The 12,500-nt window shown below is 36.1% G+C and overlaps 1 protein-coding gene across 1 annotated transcript in view; it reads right to left on the bottom strand.

Annotated features, from left to right (window-relative positions):
- Positions 1-8,397: 8,397 nt before the first annotated feature.
- The window catches only part of LMO4 (LIM domain only 4), a 16,893-nt gene continuing 12,790 nt past the window's right edge, over positions 8,398-12,500 (bottom strand). Inside the window, exon 5 of the mRNA XM_063105499.1 lies at positions 8,398-9,354. Within this exon, the coding sequence (XP_062961569.1) occupies positions 9,346-9,354 (9 nt within the window). The 3' untranslated portion in view covers positions 8,398-9,345. The remainder of the gene's footprint in view (positions 9,355-12,500) is intronic.

The following is a 12,500-nucleotide window of genomic DNA, read 5'->3' as shown; positions in this document are numbered from 1 at the left end:
ATCTTCACTCCCCTCCATTAGTAAAGATAGGCCAAGAGCTGGTTCTAATAATTTTCAAAGCGAATTAAAGATCTTATAATTAACTCTTAAGTCAGAAAAGTTACTATATTTTCCAATATTTCAGCATTTACAGTCCAAAAGAATGCCATCCTCAAATATATAAAGCCCTTTTACCTTTAATGAATGTTATCTACTGCATCGGCAAACATAGTTGTTATTAGCAAATTCCTATTTAACAGATGGGCAAAATGAGGTAGTGAGATTAAATGATTAGCCCATGGCTAATGTTAGATTAGAAAGACAAATTTAATCACGGTTGTGTTGACTTCCCTTCAGGACTAGAATTAAATTCCAAGTGTGTCCTGACTCCCGGTTCGGTGCTTATTTCACACTACAGTGTGGTATGTGCTTTATTACACACTCTAAAATAAAAAGGGGGGCGGCTGGCCCGTGGGTCACTTGGGAGAGCGTGGTGCTGACAACACCAAGTCAAGGGTTAAGATCCCATTACTGGTCATCTTTTAAAAAAAAATAAATAAAATAAAATAACACAAAAGAGGAATGTGGGGAGGCATGAGCACCTTCTTCCTAAAAAGCACAAAACAATAACTATTCCATCATTACTTTTCTTAATGCTCCCCTTAACACAACAATGAATACTCTCTCTCCCTTGGTTGGTAAGATGGTACAGAAACATAAGTAAAAAGAAAGATATACAAGATGCCCATAGATACCCAAGGAATCAAAAAGAAAGCCCAGAATTACCTAATCTTAGAATGAAATTTGACCACACACCTTCTGGAAGGCACGCAGATCTGTAAGTCTTGGGAATGCAGGAAAATCGAAGGACCTGTTTTTGGGGGAGGGATTGTTTCATAGAACGTCTAGCAGCAATCCTGAGTAGGTTGATAGTGTTTTGAGAATTTTTTTTTTTAACTTAGTCACCTAATTCTTATCAGGCCCAACCAAACAACTGCCTAACCCCATCTTGTTTTGGAAAATGTTACAAATGTGTCCAGAGCAGGATAAAATGCACAGTAATGAGTTCATTGACATGCCATCTGCATGCAAAACAAGGGATTCCAGAAGCAGAATCGTTTGGTAGGCCTGTTGGAAATCAAATTCCAGGCAAAAAATATAGAACACAACTGAGGGAGAAATATATTACAGTTACACCTTTCCTTGGCCCACAGTGAAGAGACTGTCTGGTTTTTGAGAACTCCTAAGCCAGCCAGAATCTTTTTCTCCCTTTTAAAAAAAATTTTAAAACACACTTTACTACTTAAAGAGGATAAAAAAAAAAAAAAATTGCTTATAGCATGAGGAAGCTGGTGGACTTTTGTGAATTACACCCATCTCCATGAAGAAAGAAAGGCTGATCTAAAAAACCCATGTCAGCAATCCATTTAGGATTGCCTGTCCTTTGAAAATCAAGCCTGGTTATCTGCCTGATTTACTCAATCACAAGTCAGAAAACTCAAACCTTCCCCCTCCACCTCCTCCAGCCCCCACAGCCTCCCTCACAGAGAAGGAAAGGATTAGATTTCCAGAGACTGTAGCTTTAAGACACCAGAGGCACTGTTTCTTTCCACAGTGGTACCCCAAACTTCATCAAGAACATTGGAGTCTGCTTTTTTTCTGTTGCAAATTTCATTTCACCCCAGCTCTTTCTGACACACCTGTGAAGTGTCACCAAATGCTGTATCACATCAACTTTTAAAAACTGCCAACACTGCTAATGTCTGAGACCTCTTGATGTCACAGCCTTATGCAGGCTTGAAGTACACAAAAACATAGCTTGAGTTTTACCATGCACAGTAACAGCATTTGCATGGGTAGGGCAGAGGGTCTTGTTGACAATAGTGAAGTAAGACAAAACCATTGAAATGAGATGTGCGGCAGGCACATTTAGGAGCCTGCACAACCTTCTTCCCAATCTGCAGTGAGAGGGATCCCAGCCCATTAACCTCCCTTGAAGAGCAATTTATTCAGGCAGTTGTTCCTTACATTCTCCCTACCCCCATTTTTTTCCAATGATAGAAATTTCCCTATAGCCTAGAATTTTAAGAGAAAATATTTTATCTATTCTAAATTCCATAAACATCTATTCCCACCCCCTGCCAAAAACAAACAAAAAACCCCCTAAAAACCTGACCATCACTATTCAGGCTACGCTTGTACTGATTATTCATCTCTGAATACAGATGGCATTCACTGAAAAACAGGAAAGTATCATGGTTTTTGGTTATACTGTAGAGAGTAGTATAACCACTTAGTTAAGTGCAGGGGTCCTGCAGCTTCACTACATGTGCAAATCTCTTGGTGTTGTTACCAGACTTGACTTACTGAGTTCATGAGCTTAGGGCATAATAATACACACAACAAATACATAGTCTCTTACTCTTTACTATTGGTAGTCTGTAATTTCAAATCTATAGGTGTGTTGATCTATGCATATTTTCCAGGTCCTTACAACCTAAGGAGGACACAGATGGTCCCTGAGTTAACGATGGTTCCACTTAAAGATTTTTCAACTTTACAATGGTGCAAAAGCAAATCATGTTCAGTGGTAACCATACTTCCAGTACTCATACAACCATTCTGTTTTCCACTTTCGGTAAAATATTTAATAAATTACATGCGATATTCAATACTTTATTATAAAATAGGTTTTGTGTTAGATGATTTTGTCCAACTGTAGGCTAATGTAAGTGTTCTGAGCACTTACATTAGCCTACAGCACTAATGTTTAAGGTAGTTTTGGCTAAGCGAGTGCTGTCGAGTAGGTTAGGTGTATTAAATGAATTTTCGACTTCCAGTATTTTCAGTTCACAATAGGTTTATTGGAATGTAACCCTATCGTAAGTCAAGAAGCATCTGTATATGAATATCCATCCATATCCAGTGAGAAGGGTAATTTAGTCTTCAGACTGGAAAAAAAATACATATTGGATAACTTTAGTCTCATTTTGCACATAGTGGAATAAAAGATTAAACGATAGCCTGTGAAAGGCCATTGGGCTGTAAGATACTACATGAAATAACATACAGAAATTATGAGCTTTGAGAGCTAGTATTTTGACACCATAATCCACTGCAGTCAAGAATCCATGCAAGAAAAAAAAAAAAAAGTCTTTTGCTTAACCTTTTTTATCAACATCAAAGAATATTTTATTAAAGTGGAATAGACATTTTTCCTTAACCATTTTTCTCTTTGTAAAAAAGGCAGCTTGCATTTAATGGTGTGTTACAGTAATTTATTTACAAATTTTGTTATCTTTTTGGACTCTAGCAATTAATGGGAAAATAGGAAGTACAGCCAACAAAATTTTTAAAATCAGCTCAGAATTATGTTTGGATATAATTAAAGGTATAATTTGTTCCATGTGATTACCTCAGTGCTCTCCCATCTTAAAATAACAAATATAAATATTTGTTCTTTTGTGGTGTATCTTCTTTTCACAACATGCTAGAGCATGTAAAAATTCTCTATAAAAATTGTTGTGTGTGTATGTATTGCTTTTTTTATACTTGTACAAGTTACATAATCTAACTCATTGGTCTTTTATGTGGCTCAGGCTACAGCTCATTCAAATATTTTAAACACACCATTTACTACTTTGTGTGGAGAATATCCATTTTGCTTTCTGAAACAACAGATTACAAAAGTCTTTCCTCTTTTCCTCAGCAGCAGCAACTTGTGGGCAGCATTATCAATTATACTTAATTATTCATCATGAAGTAGTTGGGATTGCTCAAAACTCAAAAGAAATTTCTTTTTGAGCAAGGCTGAACTATGCAAGCAATCTAAATGACTTGGCGTTTCAAGTTGGGTAAAGATAAAATGGAATGCTTTAACTTTTTAAGAGAAAATAAACTAGTTATAGCTCATAGGATAAAGTATACCATTGTTGCTGTCTAACAATTTATAAGGCAATCTACCAAAATGCCCAAGATGTCAGAGTTCAAATAGCAGGTCTGGCACTTTGGGCATTAATAATAGTGCCCTGTCATGATAGAGGCGGAAGCAAAAGGAAAGATAATACTGATCTTGCTTTTACTTAAAATTGTGACATTTTGTTCATCATGGATTTTTTTTGCATTAATTTTATTTTTAAAAATGCCGCATTAAAACATTATCTTAATTACTGAGGGGTTTTTTTGCCCCCTCTTAAATTTTACACCCAAAGTTAGTGTCCACTCACCTTACTCTAGTCCTGGCCCTGCTTACTAAGTCATGTCCCTGGAATTTAGTTACCTCATCTGTAAAAGTGAGGCAATAAAAATAATTAAGAGGATCACTGTGAGGACTGAATGAGATAGCATGTGTAAGTACTTGCTCGTTGTAAATGTTAATATATAAATACATTTGCAAAGCATTTTGCAACTCCAAGATAAAGTTATATTAAGCATCATATTCAAAGATGTAAGTTTTATGGCAAGTGTTAAACCCCATGATTGATGATAGACATTGAATGAGAGGTCTTAAGAGGAATATGCAGAATTTAAGACATGCCTATCCCCACCAAACCTTATTTAAATAAAGAAAAAGGTATACAATTGCAGCTCAAGCAATCAATTTCCTTTTCAGGTTTCATAATTAATCTTCATGTGTAAATTCAGTTTGTCCTCAGATTTTCTCTTTACAGTTCTTAAAAACATTCAATTAACCAAAAATGAAAAATTAATTTAGGAAGAAACTCTTAAATGTTTTTTCCTTTTAAAAAACTTGCAGCTCAAACAACATAGATAAAAGTTAACAGATATGAAAATTGTTTTTGAAAAAGTTGAGGACTTAAACCTTTTGATTCAAGGTAGTGGGATCTTTCTAGGCCGAAGGAAGTGAGCGCCTCCTGTTCTTATGAGCTCATGATTGTTTCCAACCTGGTTAGAATTCAGTGCTAATTGCATTTTAAAACACCACCTCTGAAATCTTTTCCTCTCTCTGGATCTTACATCAATGTTTTGCATTTTCAATAAAACCTTTGCACTTCACCTTTCTCACTCAACAAATCCTGAACTTTAGATCCACGGAAAGAATTCAGTTCAGAACCTTCCCTTCCCCAGCAGGTTTTGATCTGCTGGTGATGATGTTAATACTCGGGAAAGGCTGTCCTGCCCTGTTTCAGAGGAGACAAGTAAAATTGGTACTTTGGTGGCTCAACTCAGGCTTATCCATCCTAACAGAGAGTCATTAAACAACTTTCCAGTGTCATTCAAAGAACTTATAACAGAATCAATTGATTTTCATCCTATGCTTTATCAGTTGTGATTTAGACGTTAGAATGGTCCTGTTTACTCAGCTGTAACATGTCAGGACCTGTAGTACATTATTGGCTGAGGCCTCCAAGTTGCAGTCCATTCTCAGCTGAATCAATCTGAACTTGAAAATGTTCCCTCTAGGAAACATGCACATATCTACTAGCATAGAGCACTTCTTGTACAACTGAAAACAGGATTCACTTAAGGTAAATTGCAAATTCACCTTCCAAAACTCAGCCCTGACTTGTCATTGCTCTCAGCATGTTCACGATGGGAGCAGAGGGCTACAAATGCCTGTTAACTAGATACTCAACATCGGGGAATGTGCTACCCTTTGCTGCTAGTCAGATCTGAGACTCTGTTAGTGGGAGTTGCTGGCTGTTTAACATGCATTCAGAGCATTGCCAATCTAAAATGGCTGCTCCGTAATACTTTAATTGCAGTTTCATGGAAACAAATTGCTATTTAACTGCAATAGCATTTCTGTGACTTGGCTGGACTGACAATAGGTGAGTCTTAGAAACAAAGCCACAAGTAACATTAACTGGTAAATGTTCTGTGTTTCCAACAGCCACTCAACCTGAGTCACAGGTGTGAAAGCACCCAGGATAGAATTCCCCAGTGAAGTGTAAAGGAGTCTCTGGAAACCCTCTTCTTCAATTTAAAAACAATTATTTAGGCTATATGGAAACTCTTTCATTAACTCTTAATATATAGCTTATGGATTCACTGTTATATAATTTACTGGTCCTAGGAAATATTTTATATAAATAGTAGTGCACATTAGAATCTTACTATATTGACATTTAAAGCCACTTAATTTAAGAGCTTCATTTTAGATGATGAGTTGTTTCAAATATCAGTGTTAATAAGGGCAAAAGAGAATTTAAATACAGTTAATATTAGGAGAATGAAAATTTCACAGGCTTCATTTCGGTGTGACAGTTTTCTCATTTTGTATTTAAGACACTACGGTCTGTGTTAAACTATTTCCTAATAAATCATGAAGAGCTGGAAATAGTTTCTTGTGGCAAACGATTTGGTTTGGAAACACTTCAGGTTCCCCTGCCTTGCGGGATGTGTAAATCTAACCAGACAGTTAGATAGGTAAAAAAAACATTAAACCCTTTTTTAGAGGACAATCTTTTTACAAAATTGTTTCATTAGCAAGAGTGACAATTTGCATGATTGAGACATTTATATGTATCATAAACATAATTTTTTTTATCAGGAGTTCAGCAGGGCTGAAAATACATTTGCTTTTATTTTTAATTGCACTTGCTTGTAGGGACTGGGGGCCATCTTGCTCTGTGACATAGTTAATATTAAATAAGTCCTTTCAAAAGAACAGCATAGCTCTCCCTAACTAATAAAATCACAAACGCAGCGATGAAAGGTGAATAAGCTCATAGATTTTTTTTCTAAGCAATGTTGGTATTGGGGGAAGAACTGCACACAATCACTGCTCACATCAGAATAAACCTGAGTGTTTTTAGTAGGTTTCTATCCACACAGAGCATCCCCATTAGAGCTGGGTTTTATTGTTTGAAATGCCTCTGGTTTCAAGAAAGTGTTTTACCTAAAGCAAGACTACTACTTAAATATGTTCTATTGTATATTCATAGCTCCATTAGTCCTTCTCCAATTTAGCACATCAAAGAGAAGGCTTCATCACTTGCATGTGGATTATACTAACATGAGTGACATTTGTAATCTTATAGGTCTGCAACTTAAGAAATGCTTTTAGAAGCACGTTATTAAATACGCAGCAGTGCTTGAGGAACCGGCATATAATAGTTCATTTAAAGTCTGTAATGACCTTAGCACTAAATGCCACACTGTATTACTTACTAAAAGTTATTAACCGTCTCCTTTGAATTTCCATACTATATGGAACATGAGTGCTTATGCCAAAAATATAGATGTTTGCAATCTTACTAACACCATTTCCCCCTTTACCATTCTGAAGAGTCCAAGATTCTTTAGAAATATCTTAAAAGAAGTATCTTAAAGAAGAAACAAATGGAAGAACCAGAACTAGTTTGGAGAAATTCCCCAATGATCTCAGATATTGTTACATATGTGATTTTCTTCACCTTATTTTTTTCCTTTCATTTTCTTTTAATAAAGCTTTAACAAAAGTATTCACTTTAACTCTCTGCTTTTAAATTCACCCACAGGAGATTTGCAGGTTTGTAGTTTGAGCAACTGATTTTTTATCCTGGCCTAGAATCTTTGAAAGCAGGAAGTGAGCACAAAAGTTCTAATGGAAACTGACTTGAGTTGAGATGTGCTGAACCAGACTTCTGTACAGGACCTACTCCTATTATCAGAGAAAGGGTCTGTATCAGGAGCTTTTCTGGAACAAAATAAAATAAATGCCATTTTTAAAAAGAAAATTAAAAGTAGCATTATAAACACACCTGGTTTTATTAGCCTGTGACAGAAGTTGTGGTTGAAATTTGCTCACATATAACGAGGCTGGCTGCCAGCCCCGGCACCCAGGCTGACTTGTATTCCAGCACCAGCATGGGTCGGCTGCGTCCTTGTCCTATGTGTTTTCCACGGGGTACTTCGGCAGGCAATGCAGGTACCGCTGTGGATACTCTGCTGCCTGGCACTAGCACGAAATATCTCAAGACTACTACTAAATGAAATCAGAATCCTTCTCCAACATACATACAAAAGGCAGAGTCAGTAGAGGAGTATAAGAGCAAGACAAAATAAACAAATCCTGCAACAGACCACACGGGTCTAAAAGCTCACCAGGAAATGGCTGTTTCACCCTCCAAAGATCACTATAAAAGAGCTCTGGGTCCCTAACAAATAACAGGACTTCAAAATATGTACAGGTACAGTTTAGAAATGTGATATCCTTCAAAAGCTATCAACTTGGTAAGAGAACAAGATGGTTGTGCCACATTCTTTAACATGCTTTTCATCAATACCCAAGGCTTTCCTATTGAGAAAAAAGAATAAACAAAATAGCTGAAGAATCAAACAAGTATATATATATAAACACAAAAGATTCACTGTGATATAGAAGTGTAATGAAGTGCTGTTAACAGAATATTCTGAACTTATAAAAAGGACTCCATTAGAAACATTGCTTTGTACCTCTGCCAAAAATGGCATGGTTTAAGTAATTTGAAGAATACCTTATTGGCCCAGAGCTAAAAAAATATACACACCTCCCTCTATCCCTCAAATTTAAAGTGAGCTTATTATCGAACAAAAAACTTAGGTTCTTCCAAAATACAGAAGAGAAAAAGCAGTGTTTAAACCCAAACTCCATTGAATATTTTTTCTTTTAAGTTTTTATTATTTAAATACACCATACTAGAGCAAATGTCTCTGAAAATATCACAAATAAAAGATTTTTTTCTTCATTCGGCAAATTAGAAGTAGGGGGAAATTTCTACACAGTAGCTGCTATGAGCTTGATTTTTTTTTTTCCAATTTTTTTTTCTTTTTCCGTTCATTTTTTTTTTCTTTGCCATGGGAGTAGCAACATTAGGACAAGAACACTTACATGCATACATACATTGTATTTTACAGAGATACAATAAAAGTGTTTGTGATAGAATATCACAAAAGCCACATCTCTTTCCTTTATCTCATGTTCAGTTTTGATTGAAACACATTTCCTTACGACACTTAAATATACAAAGAGCAAAGAGAATGTTGTTAAGGTAAAACACAGGGTACAAACTCTGGCCAGTGCCCTGCTAATTGTTAATGAGGGTAGAAAGCAGATTTGAATGCTTCTTTTAATTAGCTTCATTAGTCATTTCCCTCCCCCCAAGCTCCCTCCCCCCCAAAGATGTCCTCCGGTGGATCTTTTTTCATTTTCTCTACAGTCTCCCATTAGCCCAGGTTCATGGAGTCCTTAATGTTCATATTCAGTCATTTTAATACACCAATAAATGCAGGAAGGGCAATCAAGACTAAAGAAGGTGCAATGGCATGGAGCTGGCACTGGTGCTAGCTACAAAGGTGACTTGTCTACTGAAGACACACGGGATCCACCTGTGATGAACAAAATCTGAGATGAAGGCACGCATTCTGCATTACTCTGACCTTTTAGCAGACCTGCAAGAAATAAAAACGGGTATCTTAGCTAAAATGCTAAATTTGAGAGATATTAAACTCAAACATGACTGCTTTTGTCTCCTCTACATTCACTAATCTTCTTTTATTAGATTACTTTCCAACTGTGACTTGATGGAGGCTTTCTACGCTACTTACTCCGGCAGTGAAGAACTAAAGCATAACATTTTCTGCAGTTTTACTAGCAGGGAAAATGAGACAATAAATGGACTCTCAGAAAGTTTCTGGTGTTAAGTTCTACAATGAATTGCTTAACTCTGTTAAAAACGAGTTTCCTTCCAAAAGGAATGAATTGTAACATCTTTCCTAGTAGTGGGATCTTGGGCATATTTTTAATAATGGGGACATTCAAAGTCTCTACCCAGTAAGTTTTGGACTAATATGCTCAACCACGTAACTTAAACTGCCTGTGTCTCAGTTTCCTCATCTTTAAAGTGGGGCTAATAAGGCTGTTATGATGGTTAAATAATACATACGTGAGCACTTTCAACAGTGTCCGGCCCTTAATAGAAGCCGAGCAAATATTGGCAGTTATCATTATTATTCTGATATCCCCATATGGCATCTATTCATGCGTACGGGTCTCAACATATAGAGGTGGGTGGGTGGGGGTGAGTGTGTGTATGAAAAATTATATGTACAAATATACAGATATTATTTTTCACTGAATATTTCCTATCTGCTATGTCACTTAAAGTTACATAAATATTGCAAATGTATAAATCAATATATGTAATGTGTTAATGACTTGTGATAGGTTAAAGAACATACTTCAATGCAAGTCTAACTTTAATGTCTAAGTTAGCAATGGTAATCTACACAGTCATCAAATACAATCTGTTTGCAATTACCAAAATGAAATAATATATATTAGGTTTTTATGGTTTTTAAATGACATTTTGAGCTTCCCAGGAAGTTCTCGTTTCACCCTTTCCCTAACTTACTAAAAGCCTGAAGTCTATTAGGAACTGCAACCCCCTACTTCCAAGCTAATTAAAGTGGTGGAGGCTTAATTCCCCAGAGTAGAAGCTCAGTGTGAGAAAGGTAATTTGTCTGTCCAGAACAAAGATGCGGCAGCAGCCAGCAAGCATATTTAATAAATGAGCATCAAATGTCCTCTACGATGGACACACACAACACCAATTATGTAACTATGGGGGAACTGCAAAGTGATATGTAAACTAGAACACCCGCTACATTTTCCTCCAACTAAAGAGCTGTGATCAACTCTTATTTTACTGAAAAGCACAGATAATTCTAGATGGCACCATCACACTTTTGAGTGGAAGAAAAATTCCAGAGCAGGCAGCAATCTACAAAAAAAAAAAAAATTAGCCACATTTTCTAATTTACATAACTCTCTAGAAGGCAATATTCTCCTGAGGCTAGCCAAGCCTTTTAATGATAGAGACTATAAAATTTTGTAGATCCTTGAACATTAGCAGTCTGAGATTTTAGTCAATCTGAAATTAGAGATTTCAATCTATATGATTTAAAAGCTTAAAATTATTTTTCTCAGAATATAGAAAGGCCAATAATGCTGAACAACAACTAACCTACACACCTCAGACACTGGGAACAAATTTCAGGAGAATAAAATTTAAAGAGACCAGATGATGGGGGCCTACACTTTCCATATAATTAACTACCTTTAAAGAAGGGATGTACAAATAATCAACTCATTATTTTTAAGCCAGAGGATGCTTGAGTGTATTTACTATGCATCATGCACGAAAAATGTAATTATTGGTTCTGCAAATAGAAGGAAAATGGCCAAAATAAATGTCCAATTTTCCCTACCAAAAATATGGAGAATGAGAGAAGAAATAATAAAATGGAGCTATTTGTCATTTCTCCCCATCTCATCTCCTCCAGAAAAGAAACACCACAGGGTTTCTGGAAAATAATTTTAAAGCATTCTCCAGGTCCAAAAAGCAGTTTATGTTCCACCAGGAAGAGTGTTTTCATTAATTCTTCCCCCTTGCCCTCTCGTTAATATCTCTCTGGACCACGTTCAGCTTGCCCAAAACCTTTATTTACAAAAACTACCTTGTGAATTGACTGTGCTCATGGTGAGCTGAGCACCAAGGGCAAAAATGTGAGACATTTATGCCAACAGGGAAATGTTCTTAATTAACATCACCCCCAAAACACAGCTTCTCACCAATGTCTGACAAGAACATATCCTTAAGTTATATTTCCTTATGCCTTTTAAGAGCTATTAATTTCTGAAGGCCACCTGTCTCTTTTTTGACTTCCAACATTAAGAAAATACACACTAGTACGTTCTTGTTCACTGCCTAAAATATTTTTAGTGTTCCCACATGGACACCCTACCACTCCCATCCTGAAAAAGGTATGGAAAACAGAAGCCTTCTATGAAAGGCATAATACACGTAATCTCTTAAACACATAAACCAGTTTTTCTCCAGTTTTCCTTCCTAACACCTCAAAATTTATGTCATCTTGTATTCAATAAGATGGTACAGAAACCCTGCTCATATTTCTTAGGTGTCCTCTGCACTTAGCCCCTAACTAACATTGCTACTGCTTGTACTCAGTGCTTCATAATCTAGCTACATTTTCCATCTCATCTCTATATCCTTCTATATAGTTCTTACCATGCATGCTGCTGAGCTGTAACAATCATTTTTTTATACTTTGCTAACTCAGGGGAAGAAATGATATAAAACCAGCAACAAACTTAAGACATAACTTGCGGGGAAATTAAGCTTTTATCCACCATTTTATCCCTAGCAAACTAAAAATGGCTTTGACTCTGTTTTGAAATAGGTATCTCAAAATATTTATGTTATCTATCCATTGTTCCCAACTCTGCCCTGTAAATCGCTTCATTAGAAATCAAACCATAAAATTCTCCAAAAAAAGAGTGCTTGAAATAAGAAGCTTGAAATGCCTCATCAGTGGTGACTGGTTAATTTGCAAAAATTAGACTTTCATGCTTAAAATGGTTATTCTATGTAGCTTTCCACACGAGTAAATTAAATAAAAGTGCATATATTTTCACATAATTAACACTTACTTAATAAAGAAACAGAAAATACAACTAAAATTACCCCATACACTTGAGCAGGGGAAAAGGATAAATCTGAACATTAAAATACGGC

Source organism: Cynocephalus volans, chromosome 8 (assembly GCF_027409185.1).
Source record: "Cynocephalus volans isolate mCynVol1 chromosome 8, mCynVol1.pri, whole genome shotgun sequence".
NCBI lineage: Eukaryota > Metazoa > Chordata > Mammalia > Dermoptera > Cynocephalidae > Cynocephalus > Cynocephalus volans.
This window is presented reverse-complemented; position numbering and strand designations above follow the sequence as displayed.